The sequence below is a fragment of the Trichosurus vulpecula genome, chromosome 7, assembly GCF_011100635.1.
Source record: "Trichosurus vulpecula isolate mTriVul1 chromosome 7, mTriVul1.pri, whole genome shotgun sequence".
Classification (NCBI taxonomy): Eukaryota; Metazoa; Chordata; class Mammalia; order Diprotodontia; family Phalangeridae; genus Trichosurus; species Trichosurus vulpecula.
Window position 1 is genome coordinate 10,280,562 of NC_050579.1, and position 17,596 is coordinate 10,298,157.

The 17,596-nt window shown below is 47.6% G+C and overlaps 1 protein-coding gene across 1 annotated transcript in view; it reads right to left on the reverse strand.

Moving 5' to 3' along the window:
* Positions 1-4,734: 4,734 nt before the first annotated feature.
* COL6A1 (collagen type VI alpha 1 chain) overlaps positions 4,735-17,596 on the reverse strand; it is a 45,164-nt gene continuing 32,302 nt past the window's right edge. The window contains exons 23-35 of the mRNA XM_036768069.1: positions 17,340-17,390; positions 17,047-17,082; positions 16,298-16,360; positions 15,484-15,549; positions 13,459-13,494; positions 12,942-12,978; positions 11,676-11,684; positions 10,963-11,096; positions 9,540-9,649; positions 8,089-8,272; positions 7,494-7,674; positions 6,720-6,749; positions 4,735-6,467 (exon numbers count right to left, since the gene is read on the reverse strand). Coding sequence (XP_036623964.1) covers positions 5,845-6,467; positions 6,720-6,749; positions 7,494-7,674; positions 8,089-8,272; positions 9,540-9,649; positions 10,963-11,096; positions 11,676-11,684; positions 12,942-12,978; positions 13,459-13,494; positions 15,484-15,549; positions 16,298-16,360; positions 17,047-17,082; positions 17,340-17,390 — 1,560 coding nt within the window. The 3' untranslated portion in view covers positions 4,735-5,844. The remainder of the gene's footprint in view (positions 6,468-6,719; positions 6,750-7,493; positions 7,675-8,088; positions 8,273-9,539; positions 9,650-10,962; positions 11,097-11,675; positions 11,685-12,941; positions 12,979-13,458; positions 13,495-15,483; positions 15,550-16,297; positions 16,361-17,046; positions 17,083-17,339; positions 17,391-17,596) is intronic.

Genomic DNA, 17,596 nt, shown 5'->3' on the forward strand with positions numbered 1-17,596 from the left:
TCCAGTACTTTAACATGGAAACTGCTAAAGCTTGGGTGATCCTGACTGAGGGTCCATAATATTTAAATTGTTGCTTTCTGGATGCTTGTAATATTTTCTTCTTGACCTGTGAGTTCTGGAATTTGGTTATAATATTCCCAAGAATTTTCATTTGGGGATCTCTTTCAGGAGGTGATCAGTGGATTCTTTCAATTTCTATTTCACCCTCTGGATCTAAGATATCAGGGCATTTTTCCTTTATAATTTCTTAAAATATGATGTTTAGGTTCTTTTTTTAAAAAAAATAATGGCTTTGTGGCAGTCCAATAATTCTTAAATTATCTTTCCTCAATCTATTTTCCAGGTCAATTGTTTTTCCTGATAAGATATTTCACATTTTCCCCTTTTTTATTCTCTTGATTTTGTTTTATTATTTCTTGGTGTCTCATGAGGTCATTAGCTACCAGTTGCCCAATTCCATTTTTAAGGAATTATATTTTTCAGTGAGCTTTTGTACCTCTTTCTTCATTTAATTTATTCTGCTTTTTAGGGAGTCCTTTATTCTGTGAAATATTTTGCATGCCTCTTTTACTATTTGGCCAATTCTGGGTTCTTTTTGGAGGTGGAAAGGCAGGGCAATTGGAGTTAAGTGACTGGCCCAAGGTCACACAGCTAGTAAATGTGTCAAGTGTCTGAGGCCGGATTTGAACTCAGGTCCTCCTGACTCTGGGGCAGTTGCTCGATTCACTATGCCACCTAGCTGCCCCAAATTCTACTTTATTTAAGGTGTTATTTTTTAAAAAAATTTTGTGCCTCTTTCTACCAAACTGTTAATTTATTTCATAATTTTCTTGCATCACTCTCATTTCTTTTCCTAACTTTCCCTTTACCACTCTTTCTTTTTTTAGCTCTTCCAAGAAGTCTTGTTAAGCTTGTGTCCAATTTGCATTTTTCTTTGAGGTTTTCCCTGTAGCTGTTTTCATATTGTTGTTTTCTTTTGACTTTGTCTTGATCTTCCCTGTCACTACAGTAATTTTAAGGTCAATTTATTTTTTGTTGCTGTTGTTTGCTCATTTTCCCAGACTATCTCTTGACTTTTAATTTTATGTTAAATTCTCCTCACCTGACAGTGGGGAGGTACTGCCACAGGCTTTGAGCTTTTTCTGCACTGCTGTTTTCAGAGCTAGTTGTGGGCAGTCTGCAAGTTTTGGTGCTTCCAAGGTGGTGTGATGCAGAGAGAGGTGTGGTCACTGATCACCTGGTTATCTGCTTTGGAAAGACTGGAAGAAACTTCTTCCTGCTTTAAAACTGTCCCCAGAAAGCTGGTTAATGTGAGGTGGTGATTTTGTGACTTATAGCACTATATGTTCAGAACTAATAGGGACTTTGAAGCCAATTTAGTCAGTTCTTTCCACTGTACATACCTGGTACCTGATTTGGTTATCCAGAGAAGTTTCTTAGTATTGTATACCAGTTCCATGATGGCATGCTTGCTTGGGTTCTGGATAATGGACGATGCTCTTGCACTTTCCCAGTCACCAATGAAGTGAAGCAAGGCTGTGTGCTTGCTTTTTAGCTGGATGCTTTCAGGGATGTTATCATATGTCTTCAACAAGGATAGAAGTGGCATCAAGGTCAGCTACCGCACTGATGGTAAATTATTTTACTTGAAAAGGCTACATAAGCCAAACCTAAAGTGGAGGGAGAGTCAGTACATGACCTTTTGTTTACAGATGATTGTGCACTCAATGCAGCCTCTGAGGCTGAAATGCAATACTTGTACTAATTTAGGCCTGACAATGAACACCAAGAAAACAGAGGTTCTCCACCAGCCAGTACCACATCATCCATATGTAGAACCATTGGTTATAGCAAATGGAGAAACTCTGAATGCTCTGGATAAAGTTCACTTACCTTTGGCAGTATACTTTTCAGGGATGGCCACATAGATGATGAGGTTGATGCACGCATTGCCAGAACTACCTCAGTGTTTGGCAGAGAAGAGCTATTGGGCTGCATTCCAGACTGAAGGTCTGCCGAGCTATTGTGCTGACCCCATTGTTGTATGCCTGTGAAACCTGGACAGTCCAACAGTGCCAGGCCAGGAAACTGCATCGCTTCCATTTGCATTGTCTTAGGAAGATTCTGCAGATCACCTGGCAGGAGAAGGTACCAGACACTGAGGTCCTTTCTCAAGTTAAACTGCCAAACATTCAAACTCTACTGTAGAGACTTCAACTCCAATAAGTTGGCCATGGTATTTAAAGACCCAATGTATGTTTGCCTAAAAGACTATTTAATGGAGAACTCACACAGGGCAAGCACTGACATGGTGGTCAGAAGAAGTGATACAAGGACACTCTCAAGGTCTCTCTTAAGAACTTCAGAATTGATTGTGTGACATGGGAGACACTGGCACAGGACAGCCCAGTGCAGCATGCCTGCATCAAAGAAGGTGCTGTGATCTATGAGCAAGGCAGAATTGCAGTAGCTCAAAAGAAACATGAGATGGACAAATTTAGAGCTGTCTCTCCTCCAAATGTCCACATAAACTATTTGCGCCCGACACGTGGTAGATCCTCCAGAGCTTGTATTGGGCTGATCAGTCACATCAGACACACTAGACCCTGACCCCAATGTAGTGATGTCAGTTTGGTCCTCTTTGAGAATGAAGGACAACGACCAACCTGGTACCCAAAGGTGCCTTCTCCCTGCTGGAGATTTTGTGACTTCCTCTTGCAGGCAGGAGGTGTTGAACTCTAGGACAGCTTCTGTAGAAGACACTATTCCCAGACTGAGGGCTGTTAAAGAAGGGAAAGGAGAGAAAGCCGCTAGCTCAGTTCTGGTCCTTTGAGGGCAGTGGCCTTGGTTAATATATACTCTCCATTAGGCCTATGAGGCAGCCTCCTCTTAAAAACTTTTTCCTCACAGAGGGTCTTGTCCCTCCCACTGCAGTGGCCCAAAGGACTGGACAGCTCTGGTGGGGAGCAGGGAGGCAGAACTGGGCTCAGGAGGGGAGGGAAGTGGATAAGACTAGGTGGAAATCTGAGTGATTCCCTCAGTCTAATCCCAAAGCTGGTCAGCACAGATGGCTGGACAGGTGCAGGGACCAGAGGTTAGAAATCCAAGGGATGGCTGGGCAGCCATCTTTTCTGGGATGCACGACCCTTGTCAGAGTATGAACTTCTTGAGAGGAAGGACTATGTCTCATTTCATCTTTGTTGAAACCCAGCACCTAGAACACATTAGGTGCTTAATAAATGTTTGAGGAAATAGTGACTCCCACATGGCTGGGTCTGGTTTCTACCTATGGGATATTGTGGATCGTAAACCCCATGAGGGCAGGTAATGTTTTTAATCATTTTTCTTTCTTCATGACACCCAGTACAGTACTTTGTGGATCAGCAGGGGTTCAAACCATGATTGTTAAATGAATGAATGTATGTGTGGGTAGCAACCCAGAGCCTTCTTCTTCCCCTCCCTCAGGGAGAGGGGATTTTTAGGACAGCAACAGGGGAGGATTATGATGGGAGAAGTAAGTAATCAGGGCACATCAAATGCCTGCCAGCTTCATCTGCATAATGAACCTGTATGGAGAAGATTGACTACAAATCCAGAGGAAGGGTCAGCTGTTTGGGCTTGACCCTTTGAGGTGTGTAGGACGATTGCGAGGGTACCCTGCCTGGGGGGAGGACTTTTATGTGCATGCGGGGTTAGAAATAATATGGATATTACTCTTTTTGTCTCCCTACTCTGGCTTTGGAGGTCCCAAGGGAATAGAAGCCACTTATGGAGATTGGGCTCTTAGGGGTCAATGACAATTAATTAGTGATAATTACATTCACCAAGGCCATTCACAGGCAGGTCCAGGACTGGGACTCTAGAGCAGCAGAAATGAAGGGTCTATTGAGGAAGATCAAGGGATCAAAAGATTCATCAAGCCTCTGGAGAGGCACCTGGATAATCCAGTGGTGACCAGGCTGCCACAGAGGATGAACAAAGGTGGCATCCACACAGCCCATCCACACTTGCAAGTACCAGGTAGCAGCACACTTTCAAAAGAAGAGGGATCATGCTGAGATTTACAAGGACTGCAGTTTTTTCAGCTGAGGAGAGGATGGGCAAATATACCTAGGCTTGTGCCAAGGGGAATAAGTAGCCGAATGCTACTGCATTGAGAGTCAGTAGGAGAGAGAATGATGCCACTTTAATGGCAGAATTCACACACTTGAACTGGACTTTGAAAGAAGGGGGAGGCCTTCCACTCCTCCTCCCCCCAAGGAAGAGACAGCTAGACTCTGTCAGCAGGCTGTAAGTACACCCAGAGAGAGGCTGGCACATCCTTTTGTCCTGCATAGGGAATCACGGAACCTTGCAGCTGGCACCAGATGGAGCCTTGAGAGGAAGGAGAGTGAGAGGGACCATTTGCACAGGCATTTGGAGCCTCAGAAGGTGGGAGAGGAGACAGAGATGCCAAATTTTCTTAGACCTGGGGAAACGTCCCCAGCCCACACCATCTGCAAGGACCCAAAGTAGATGGAACTACATGGACCGAGGAGAAACCCAGGCCTTGCCCTATGCTGGTACCATGGTCCACGGGAACCATGCCAAGGGACTGCTTGGTGTCTCCAGAGGGGGAAACCTTGAGTGCTTTCCCCAAGTTTTTAACAAATGTGTCTCCAATTCTTCCTCCCATCTCTGTGTTCATAGGTAGTGAGCATGCTGGAATCCCTAATAGACAACTCTGCAAAGAGGTTGTGGAAAAACATTTATTTGGACAAATTACTGATGTGGACACAATGGAGTAGAACACAAGAGTAACAATTAAAGTAGCAGATAAAGGGTATTTTGTTTACAGTGGAAAATGAACCATGAGTTTCAAGGGAAATGTAATATTTGATTTTGGAAATTTTTTCAAAAAGGAAACACAAAAGAAAATCCTTTTGCAGCAGGAGCACCATGGAAATGCTGGATGGCCCCATGTCGGTTCCATCAGAGCCCAGATTCTCAAGCAGATTGTGGGAAGAAGACATGTAAACAGCAAGAGTAAAATGAGCACCTTTATTTCTATGCCTAATGTGACTCCTTGTCAATGTGCACCATTCCGTGCCTTTAAAATTTGGAAAAGAAGCACTGGCAAGAAAGGGAGACATCTCTACGAAGAGCCACCTTGAATGGAGAGAGCTTGCTTTGGCCAGTGGTTCTACCAGCCTTTGGGTTTGCTTTTCCCTGAAGGTAGGAAGTGATTTTCACTGGACCTGTTTGTCCTTGTCATGAGCCATGTAGATTGTCGAGGGGAAGGGTGGGGACTTATGTGAACCCTAAGGCTCTGGAGAGTAAGTGCCAAGAGCCCCCTAGGAAGGGTGGCCATTAGAAATAGCCTATCAGGTAATCCTCCAAAGTCATTTTTCCTCCCAGGAATAACATTGACTGAGCGACTCCAAGACAATATATTTCCCAGAAAGAGAACATGGTGTATCAGGGAATATTGTTCCTTGGCTGATACAACTAAGTGCAGCAGCTTTCTGCTTTAGACATGTGAAAATGGTGGTCACTAGGCAGGGAGTTTGCTTTCCAAGCTGGCCCTGGCTGAAGACAGGGATGAGAAGCATTCTAGGCAAAGGGCTTGCATGCAGGGCTACAGATGGGGAGCTACAAGCAAGGGGGTCTGCAAGCAGGTGGAGGAGATGTGTACAAAGCAGACTCATGCTCTATTTCTCTGATCTTTTTCCTTCTCTTAAACAAGTCCATTGGGAGGCTGAGAAGATCACAAGTCACATTTTATTTCTGTTTTTAAGGGTCAGTGGGAAGAGGATTGGGATGGGAGCATGCCTCCTGGGCTAGTAAGTTCTCATCCTTCCTCCCTCAGCCAAGGGAGATCTTTCTGGAAACTGTTTGGTAGAGGACGCCCTGGAGGAGAGATTGGTAATCAGGAACACGGAAGAGGTGGCGCTCTCCATAGGCCACATCATACTCGGTGGTCTTCCCTGTGACCAAGACACGGATGTTGGGCTCGTTGACCTGTCGGCCCACCACCAACACATAGATTTCAATGCCCACTCTCTGGGCTTCCTGCACAGCCTTCTCAATGGCGCTCTCTGTGATTCCTTGGGAGTTCCCATCGGTGAAGAGGAGCACCTTCTTCTTGGCCCGGTCTGAGGATGCTCGCCGGTAGAAGGAGGTCACGTAGCGAATGGCAGCATTCACATCGGTGGCATCATTCATGAACCCCATGCTGTCGATGTTGTTGGCGACCACTGTGTAGTTGTTGAGGAACTGCAGGGAATTGGTTTCGGGCCTCTGCTGGTCCCTGCCACTGTACTGGACCACAGAGAAGCGCACCTCATAGGAGGGATCAGCCTTTTCAGCTGTGAGGAATCGTTCAGCCAGGCGCTTCACAAATTTCTTGGTGGTCTCAAAGTTGTGTCTGCCCACACTGGCTGAACTGTCCAGCAGGACTGTGATGTCTGCGGGAGCAGTGAACCGGACTGCAGAGGAGGAAGCGGGTGGTCAGGTGGTCTGTTATTCACAGAGACATTCTCTCTTCCTCCCGACACCACCCGGCCCCACTCAAAACACAGCAAAATTAGGCTGATGCTGGTGTGGGACAGTGAATGCAACAAAGCTACAGAGTCCAAGTGCACACATGTGTGCCTGCGCGTGCACGCGCGCATACACACACACACACACACACACACACACACACACACACACACTCCAAAGATGTCAGCATTACTCACTTGGACAAGTGTAGTCTGGGCACTTCTTATCTGCAAGAGAGAGAAAAAGAGCCTTAGGATATTGATCAGCTATCATACCCATCACTTTGTTGTACTTGAGGAAACCTGACTTCATCCAGAGCAGAAGACCCTCCCTGCTCACACCCATGGCCTCCCTTCTCTCATGACCTTGAACCCACTGGTAGGAGAACGAGAAGGAGGAGCATGCTCCCTGCTTGCCCCTCCCACCATTCCCTGACCTTCCCAACATCATCACTCAGCAGGGCTTCCTCCTCTCAATCTACTGCATCCTCCAGGTATCCCCAGCCCATTCCAGTGGCTGCTCCTAACTCACCCCAGGCATTTCCCCTCTTTCTCAGAGTTTGGGACATGGCTCATTCTCCCTTTCCACCCAAAACTTTGGTTTTATAGTTTACGATTTCAATGTACATGTTGATGTCTCTTTAAATACTCATCTGCCTCTCCGTGAAGCCTTGCCTCCTATGGGCTGATTCTAGTCAGGGGCAACATCCCAGATCCAAGGGGCAATACTATATCGCTGCACCATGCATGTCTGGGGCCCTCACACATCAGCACCTGGATGAGGCTGCCCTGATCCCTACTGCTATCCCTGAGGCTGACTTTGTAGTTCCCTAACCATGTCCCAGGCAATGAGTGCCAGGTGTGCTCATCACATGTTTGTTGAATGTGCAACTAAATCATTGGAGAATTGGCTGAAAGACCACTCTGAGAGCCCTGGGTTGCACAAGGCCGGCTCCCCAGGGTGACTCTCACCGATGCAGATTTGGGTGGTGATGTTCTTCAGGAAGTTGTCATCTAGGAGTTCTGCATAGTTCTCCTTGACGAGGGAAATGCCTGTCCTTCTCCCTGGGGTGCTTGACTGGCAAGAGATTTCATTCAGCTGATCCGGGCTTGCGCTGCCCCCAAAGAGATCCTTGATGCCCAGGGAAAATACCTGTGGGGACAAAGATAATTATTGAGCTTTTCCTCTTTAAAGAAACCTTATTCCTTTCTCTTAGATTTTCTCAACCCAAACTAACTTTTCAGGGAAGTCCATTTCTTTCCTGATTCCCATCCCTTCTCTACTTGAATGACCATTATCTGTGTTCATGTCTCCCCTAACAGAATGGGAACTCCTGCAGGACAAGGATGGTTTCATTTCCACCCTTGTGTTGCTAATGCTTAGTACAGCATCTGGCACAGACTAGGTGCTTAATAAAGGCTTGCTGAATTGAGGTGAAATTAGATCTTGGTCCATTTGCCCTCTTCCCCCAAATCTGCCAAAAATCAATGGTGAAGAAGACTCTCTCATTTCTCCTGATCTGTCCAATGGCCCCAGAATTCAGCCAAGTGGCATCCTTCTACTTACCACAACGTCTGCTCCACAGAGAACGGTCAGAGGGGTTGTATCTCGTTCAATGTCTGACCGCCCATCTGTGATGACAAGGGCAATCCGTTCGTTCTGGGTGGGAGGCAGCAGATTATTCCTGGTGTACTGAAGGGCCTCGCCAGTGTATGTGCCTCCGGCCATCCACTGGAGTTTCTTCACTGCCCTGAATTCACAGAGGGAGATTAGAACCCAAGCTCTCCCTCAACGAGAGAGTCTTTCCCTCAAGTTACAATGTCCTAACAGCAGCCACCATCTTACAGAAGACATCCTTGGCCCACAGGGAATACACAATCAGAATTCCCTTGGTCTATCAGCCATTCTATTTTCTCCTTGAATGGAGAATTAAGTGCACAAATTCCGTTTGCCTAAGGTAACAGATTGTCACGGTCCTACTAGGGACCAAGTGGCTGGTTTGATTAGCCCCTTGTACCCCACCTGACCCTTGCCATTTTGGCATTTGTGAAAGGGTGAGGATAAATGCTCATAGGCTGTCCTCATCCCATCTGGCAGAGTGCCTTTGGTTGGTACCAATGACATAAGATAGAGAGATAGAATGTTAACTCACTGGGGGAAGACACTGGTTTCCTTTTGTCTTTGTATCTCAGTGCCTAAAAGAATGGCTGGTACATAGTAGGCACTTAATAATTGCTTGGTGAGTGATTAATTGAAGGATAACATCATTTTCGAAGTGATTCTTTTGGACAAACACTGGTAATGAGGATGCTAGGAAGTCAACAGAAAGCCCTCAGGCTATTTCATTCTTTCTTTTTGGAGAGGGATAGATTTGTGCTTCCCTTTTTCTTATGATGTCTCTATTTGCCATTCACTTGATGACTTCTTTAGGGAAGAAAACAATCAAGGCAGAATATTTGTTTGCTTGACCCATCTTCAAAAAAAATAGAAAATGGTGTAATGGCACCACCATTTGATAATCTTTCTAAAAGGAGGTACATGTACTCTTAAGCACACCATGTTCAGAGTGGGCAGGTTAAAGATACACGATCAAAGGAGAATCGAAAGTCACTGGAGGATTCGGCTCTAGCTCTGAGAGGCTGGCCCCTCGGTCTCTGGGAGAAGCAGACAGCTGGGCCATCTTGCTGTCTCCACTCCCTGAGTGGCCTTCCTAGCCATCAAATCAAGCCTACACTCACACTTGGTCACATTTTTTTCCATTACGTAAGTCTATGGAGGAAAGTTCCCTTTTGGTTCATTCAGGCTTGGGAGAATTTCTCTCCCAGAAGGCCCATTGATGACTCCATAGAGTGACTGGTCACATGGAGGCAAAAAAAGTTTCATTTGAAATCCAATTCAATGTTAATTCAAAAATGAATACTCTTCCTTCTGCTATTAGCCTTCAACAGCTGGTGGGGCTCCAGATCCTGGTCTATTGGGCAGCCACGAAGTGGAGAGCAGGGGTGGGGGGCACTTACTCTTTCAGGTCATGGGCGTTCTGGATGTTGCTGTCACTCAAGCTCACATGCTCCTGCATTAGGTTATGGCTGTATTGGACAACGCCTGCATGGGACTCGCCAGGTTCAAACTATAAAACAGTTTATGAAGAAAATGGACAGTCAAAACCAAGCTGAAGACATTTCCCCTGAGAAAGCGAAGGTCAGGGAGTCACCAAGCTTTCTCTCTTTCTGCTTTCCAATTGCCCATTTTTAATTTAAAGACCATTTTTCTTGTTTATATTTTCCATGTGAAGTTAAGAATTTGGGCTGAATGTAAGGAAACATCCTAACAGTGAGAAGCCTGTCCCCAAGTAGAATGAGCTGCCTGTGGAGTTAGCTCCCTTTCCCTGGAGGTCTTTCAGCAAAGTCTGGGTGGCCACTTCCTGGAGATGTTGTAGAGGGGACTATAAGCTCTTTGAGGGCAAGCCTTGTTTCATTCTTGTCTTTTGCCTCAATTGCCAGCATGCAGGAAGTACTTAATTGCTATTTGATGAATTTAATGTGTCCAGTAAAGGTTAGACTAGATCATCTTTGAGGTCCTCTCCAGCTCTGAGATTCTGGGATTCTATGGTGTTCTGCACTGGTCTGGACCCAAGGTTCTCCCATCCCAGTGGCAGAAGCCATATGGGATACTTTGTGAAAGGCCATGGTAGCTCAGATTCTCCCGTGTCCATGAGCTTCCCTGAATTCTCCGACTCCCTTCCTTCTTACCATCCACCATTGTGCATTCAGCCCCAGTTTTGGAGGGAATTGGAGAATCAGTGGGGAGGAACACGGGGGTGAGGATCTCTCCTTTTCCCTCCTTTAAATGAACGTCTGATGGTGGGATGGCTGATTCATTCAAAGTGTTTAGCAATTGGCTTAGAAGGCCAGAGCTGATTTTTCTTCTGGGCATGGTGTCATGGGAACACTTCACCAACATGGTAACTATCATTTAAATGGTGGTTAAAACTTGTGCAGGTTAATTGCAATGTCCTGTAATGACAAGGCAGGGAAGTGGATGCCCTGACCATCACCGTGTATTTTGTGAAAATGACATTTGGCCTTATTATGAGTAATCTTCTGGAGCCTGCATGCAGTTGGATTGATTTATGCATATCGCTTGACATACGGGAAACATGCAGGCTAAGAAATCTTGTCTGACATCAAGGTTCCCTAGGAAAAAGGAAACCTCTTTGTGTAACAACAAAAGGGAACCTGTCAATGGGGTCACTTCAGAGGGCAAAAAAAGCTTCCCTCTTATGAGTGATGCCCCTAGGTGGGGTGGACTACCTCGGAGGGCTTCTGAGGCAGTGTGCTGTCGAAGTACCTCTTGTCAGGGTGGGGCAGTGGAAAGGCCCTGAGGCATGGTGTCTGGGCTCCTTCCACGGAGCTCTGACTCCTGGGGATTCCTGGCCCTTACCTTGACTAACTCATCTCTGGTCAGCCTGTCGATGACCTTGACAATGAAGTCTTTGGCAATCTCAAAGTTTTGAAGACCAATGCTTTCTGAACTGTCCAATACGAAGAGGATGTCGATGGGGCCACACTTACATTCTGTTCCAAAACAGGAGACACCAGAAGTGTTACCACACCTGGCAAGCCCTCACGAGGCTGTGCCCTGAGGTAGCTTGAGATGAGTCACCCTCCGAGACTCAAACCACACTATCCTTGCTGGGGCTATTTATCCACTAGTTCGAGATCTATACATTATTTATCTATTGGTTTGAGATTCCCAGCAAGCCTGAGACATAGTAGAGATGGAAAGGGAAAAGGCTTTCCTCTCCCCTTGCCCCCAGTATTATAGTAGACCCTACTTGTGGTGATGATGACATTTTCTATTGATTTGTTACCCTCTTGTAATTCTCTGTCATTCCAGATACTGCTCTTATTAACAGTTGGGAAGCCTGTCCCAGAGATGCTGTCATTGTCTCCTGGCCTTGGCATCATCATAAGGTTCTAATGTATGGATCTGAACTGTCTGTCCTAATTTATGTCTGAACCCAACAAGCCCTAAGATAGCCAAACATTGAACTCCTGCAGCCCGAATGGGGCCGACCACACTGCAGTGGCTGAAGAATAGCACAAACATAGAAGGCACATTTTAAAAAGAGTTGCAAAGTGTTCATTACTCACCACAGCAAGCTAGGGGAAAGAAAAGGAAAGAGAGGAATTAAAATACAATGAAGACTTCATGCGGCTCTTGACCAGAAAACAGGTTAAGCCCTTCATCTGAAGGAGCATGGGCATTTTTCTCTGCACCTGACCTTGACATGGGTCTCCCAGGAGTAGAGGTCCCTACTTTGAAATTCTAGGATTATTCTGCCATAGCCTGGGGAATCTTCCCATGGGGGGACAGGCTATTTGAAGAAGCTACTGGCTTCAAAGGGAGTGCTAAGTCCCCTCAGAAATAAACGTCTGGTTTGGGCTGCTAGGGAGGCAGCAGAATCGAGGCAATGCAATGCTTTGGCCTTTGCCTGTGCTTGGAGTGTCTGCATTGGACACACTGGGTAGGTTCAACAGACATGGGAATAATGGCAGCAATGTCTCCACCAAGGCTGCCAGAGATGTCAAACATATGGTGGCCCAAACCAGATTAAAGTGTAATCGGGCAATATTTAACAAAGTAAATAAAAATACAATAGAACACAGTTAATGTTCACATGTACTTTTCTGAGTCAACGTGTGGCCCACAGGGTCTTATCTATATGGTTTAGTGATCCTTGTTTCCAGTTGAGTTTGACTCTGTTGTTACCACATGGGGCCGCCATTTTGACTGAATTCAGTGCTCACCCACTTGTCACTGGGCACTCACTAATTGATGACCAACCGGTGATTAACTAGCAGGATTATCAGAACTGGTTGAGGGAACTGATCCCTTTTCATTGAACTTGCTGGTCCATTTTGTCAAAACCATCCTACTGGCATCTATAACATGCCAGCCTAGGTTACCCTTGTTCAGCAGGGGACAGGGGAAAGAGCACAGGACAGAGAGTCGGAAACCCTGGGTTCACATCCTGGCTTGGACACTTCCCGGCTGAGTGACCTTAGGCAAGTTCCCTTACCTCCCCGAGTGTCTGATCTGTAAAGTGGGGATATGAACATTTCTGCTACGTGTCTCTGGGGATGCTGCACTAGTATTACGGACATGCAAAGACATAACCTAAGGATGTTCTAAATATAAAAATCTCTGGAAGTCCATTCTCATGGAGACTGATTTTCTCAAGCACAGGGCCTGTTCCAGTTTGGTTTTTGTGTTGCGGCACAGAGTGTCATGCCGAGCACAACGGCTATAGCTTGACTGAGGGATTGGCTTGAAGAACAATGCCCCTTCCCCTACAAGAACCAAACATACCCAGACACACTTATCCGAGTTACTCCAATGCACAAGTGAATACTCACAGCACATTTTCATGATTATGTCCAGGATTTCACATTCCTGAGGAGGAAAGAGAAAAGAAGCATCAGTCTGTAGGCAGCGGAAGCCCTGGACACCCCAGTGGGAAGGTGGCCACTTGGTTGATTGCAGGCTGTGGGGTAACCAGGCCTAGCCCGAGAAAGAATGGGAGGCCAGTGAGCCTTCATCACGAATGTAGCCCCAGAAGGCACTTTAGAGCTCATGTGGTCCAATGCCCTTACAGGCTGGGAAACTGAGGGCCAGACAGGGGAACTCCTATGGTCTCCCTACATCCCTCCACCTCTTGGATTCTCAGCTCCTGGGACTCTGTCACCCTCCAGCTTGGTTCAATTCTTAGACAAGCCCTGGCTCTGGAAGCAGGGTGGTGGGTTTAAGTTCCTTGGTGACCTAAGGTCAGAGTAATTTGGCCAGAGTGAGCCCTCTCCCAAGTTCTGTGGATCAGGCCAATAGAAGGGAAGTCATCATGGGAAAGTGGACCAGTGAGGGGCTCGATTTACTCACATCTGGTCCTGGAGGCCCTGCTGGTCCCGGGGGTCCCTGGTTGAAACAAAAATACATTAAGAAGAGAAGACAATGAAAAAAGAAAGAAAATGGGAGAGGGAATGATCAAGGAGAACGTGCCATTGGCCTTTGCCTCTCTAAGGCTGAGTCACAGAGGTGAGTGGGGCAGCCTTTGCCTTCCACACTCAGAATCTGAACGATGGCTTGTCTGCATCCCCCCAGCCAGGGTCCAGAATGCTCCTGCTGATGGATGCTTGGGCAGTGATCTGGATCACCAGCCGTCCCCCTCAGGCTGCAGAATTCTCCCACTTAGTGGCTATCCTCAGGTGAATGTGCATCCACACCGAAGAAAGGCTGAATGGTAGAAAGAACTGCTGGGTTTCTACACACGGGCACAGGCCCATGTGGCTAGGCCAAGAATAAGCCAAAGGCCTGGGATTCCAGCCACCACCCCTCAGTCTGGGGGTGCGGGAGGCGACCTTTACCAGGGCTTCCCATGTTGTCCATCTTTCTCCCAGCTGCAGGGGGTTTGCTGAGCTGGCTAAAATGAGATCATGCCTGGGGGCTCTTTGCAAACCTTATGGTACCATATAAAGCCAGTTATGGTGGTGGGGGGAGGATGAGAGGGTTAGCTCCACCGACTCCCACAACTCTCCCCCTGCTCAGCTCTCACAAATGGGTTCCATGGGTCACAAGGAGGAATGGGCGAGGGTGGGTTGGGGGCACACACTGGATCCTGGCCCTGGAGCTGGAGAAGACACAGATGCCAGCTAATCTGACCCTCTCACTTTTCAGATGAGGAAACTAAGGCCCAGAAAAGGGAAATCACTTGCCCAAGGCCATACAGCGAGCCAGTGGTGGAGGTGGGATTCAGGGTCAGCACATTCTTCCTGCCCCCCCAGCCCCAGCAGTCTCTGTTCCAGAAGACAGACCGAAGCACAACCCCTCCCTCACCTCCCCTCCCCAACCAGGGTGAGGTCTCATGCCTGTAGGCTGTGCTGCACATGCCAGGGGGATGCATCCAATATCAAGTCCCCGAAAAGTGGTCCTGATATCCCAGGGGTTTGGGTTCATTGAGGCTTTTCCTAGTGGAGGGTACTGAGGGTGTCATCATTACTGTCCTTTGGAGGGGCCCAGAGATTTTTGGATATGAAAAGAACAATGCCCTTAGTTTAAAATGTTGGGGGCCCTGCTCCGTGGTGTTGCCAAGATGCTGGGGAGAAGTTTTCATGTGTGAGTCTTCATAAGAACAGTAAGTAGCATTGACACTTATTGCAAAGGCTTTAAGGCATTAATTATCTCTAGAGGCCACAGGCATCACTACTCATCTTTTAGAGATAAGGACACTGAGGCTGAGAGGTAGGGGGACTTGCTGATAAGCATCTGATCAGAATTCAAACTTGAGTCTCCCTGACTCCAGGCTCACACTCTGCTATCCCCCCAACCCCAGTCACTTTACAGGGCTCCACAGTTATGCCCCAGTCATCTCTCCCCAACTTTCCACCCCTCACAGGCTGGCAGCTCTCATTCCCATCCCTTAGATTTGTGCCTTCCCTTGGTCGGTGGTCCCCATCTGAGGTGTCCTTGGGAACCCTACAGGTCTGACGTCCTAAGGCATCCAGTGGAAAATCCTGTAACTTGGCTTCTGGCGTGGTTACTGCTTAATAGAAATTCTCTCCCAGTAGCCCAGCCAGACAGTCCACGCCAGAGGGACACGCTTTGCATCTGCTGACTCGGCCACGTCAGCCAATTCACAGAAAGCTAGAACATCCCTTCTAGATTTCACGCCCCCGTCTTAGCTGGCGAGGGGCTCCCAGACAACGTCTGGCTCCAAGGCCAGGAACCAGAACTGGTCTATTTGAAGCTGGGCTGGATGTCAAAGGGAGGAACCCCAGAGGCTGCCAAAAAAAGGGAAGAAAAAGCAAAAAGAGACAGCTGACCACCCTCAGCTCTTCCTGTCCTTCCTCTTCCCTCCCCTGAGCCTTCTGGATATTCTCGTGTCCTTTGTGCATCAGTGCTACTTACGGCGGGACCTTCTGGGCCTCTGTAACCCTTGGCCCCTTTAACTCCTGGTGGTGAGATGTCATTGTTCTGGAAGAAAGCAAGAAAATACCATCATTTATATAGAGAATGGTGAATCCATCCCACAAGAAGGTCTTTCTGCTCCAGCTAGATTTTGTGTTAGGCCAGAGGGTCCTAGTATTTCTAAACTGGTTTGTAGTTGAGAGGAAGGATCACACTCCCAGTAGCTGGTGTTTCTCTAGGAGGACAGAAGTGTCGGTGCCCCAGGAGACAATGGGAAGGACAATGGTAGGTACAAGTGGGCCACGGTATGTTATCAATGAGGGCTTACACACTAAAGGAGAAGGCACCATCAAGAACAGATGTGGCAGAACTAGGCAGTGGGCTGATCCCAGAGAAAATATGTGTGTGTGTGTGTGTGTGTGTGTGTGTGGGAGGGGGGTTCATAGATGGACAGATGGCCCAGGGAGTGTCCTGGCCCCCAGTTGCTGAGCCCGAGGAATGATCCTGTGAAGGCTGGATTGGGAATCATAGAGAAAAGGAGCCCAGGAGGAGAAGGTATAGGTGGGCTGCTGTGTGGATCACCTGAGGGCATGAAGACCCACATGGAGGAGTTCTTAAGAGTCATCACATTAGCATACTGAGAAAGAGATTGCCTGGTCCTTGATCTTTAAATTATTGGTGTCTGGAAATGGCCAGAGTTTATCTTTAAGTCACTGGTTGGGGGTGTGTGTGTGTGTGTGGCTTCTCAGGATCCTGTGTGTGTTTGGATACCTCCTAGCACCAGGGTGGCCGTCACTGTCTGGTCATTACTTACGTCCTCACCAGGGTCACCAGCCTCTCCTTCGTCTCCCTTGACCCCGGGATAGCCTTTGGTGCCCTGTTCATGGTGAGAAAAGGGCTCTGGTTAATGCCAGGATGGGCCTTGAATGATCCCATGATGTGACAGCTGCCATGGCCTGTGGCCGTGGGATGACGCTGTTGCGTGGGACCAAGGACTTCATGTGTGGTCAGGACTCCCTTGTCAGAGCAGGAAAGCAGAGAGGGTAGATAATTTGGCAAAGGGAATCTGGAATCCATAGTGTTCATCTGGAGGAAGATTAAAGCCCAAATATCCCAGAGTATGGGCAGTGGAAGATGATCCCAGCATGCCCGCATGTTCCTAGAGCTCCATGGAGCCCAATTTAGCTCTGGTCTGGGGCGGGAGGGTCCCTAGATGCAGGAAAGGAGCGGCATGTAGAGTGAAGAGGTGGATGAACTTAGCTCTGGAGACTTAAGTCACAGTCTCCCAGTGACCTTGGCTGGGTGGGACCCATGCAATGGAAGGGAATCTCCTGGAGGGCAGGATTGGGTTCCTATCTTGGCATTCCACTTTGGGTCATGGTAGACCAGAACCTTTGGCTGGAGATAAGTCCTCCAGAGCTGCCCATGCTGGGAGCCACTTTTCAGGGTTAGATGCTCCCAAAATCACAGAAGTAGAAAAGAGCCAGAGTTTCATAAGAACCCCCGACCCTCCTAGATAGGGTGTCTAGGGGGAGCCAAGGCCTGAATGTGGCCTATACTCACATTTATGCCCGGAGGACCCCTGTTCCCTGGATATCCCTGAGGGAGAGAAAAGGAGAGAGGAAATGTTTAGCCAAATTGTGAAACAGACCTTCCAGGATGGTGTGATTAGGCCCAGTGAGTGGGGCCGGCCTTGGGGGGAGGCAGACAAGGGGGCCACAGAATTGATGGGCTTGCCCAAGGTTACTGGGCTGCCAAGCCTTTTGGTTAGAGGTGGGGAAGGGCAGAAAGATTATTCTAAATTTTACAAAGAAATTTTTAAATTCTGAATTCTACAAAGAAAAAAGATTACTTACTGGAAAACCTGGGAAGCCTTCTGTTCCATTCCCAGGGGGCCCGTCTTCACCCTAGAAAAAACAGACACCCAAAAAATGTCTGAGAACTCCCTGTCACCTGAGGGAGAAGTCCTATCCTTGGTCTTGACTTTCTCTGCAGCCCTCCTAGGGGTGCTAGGTCCTCTACCTCGAATCCACACCCCCTCCTATCAGCCAAGGAAGAAGCAATTCTCCAGCTGGGTGCTCACTATGCCCAGATATCTGAATATCCCCTTTGC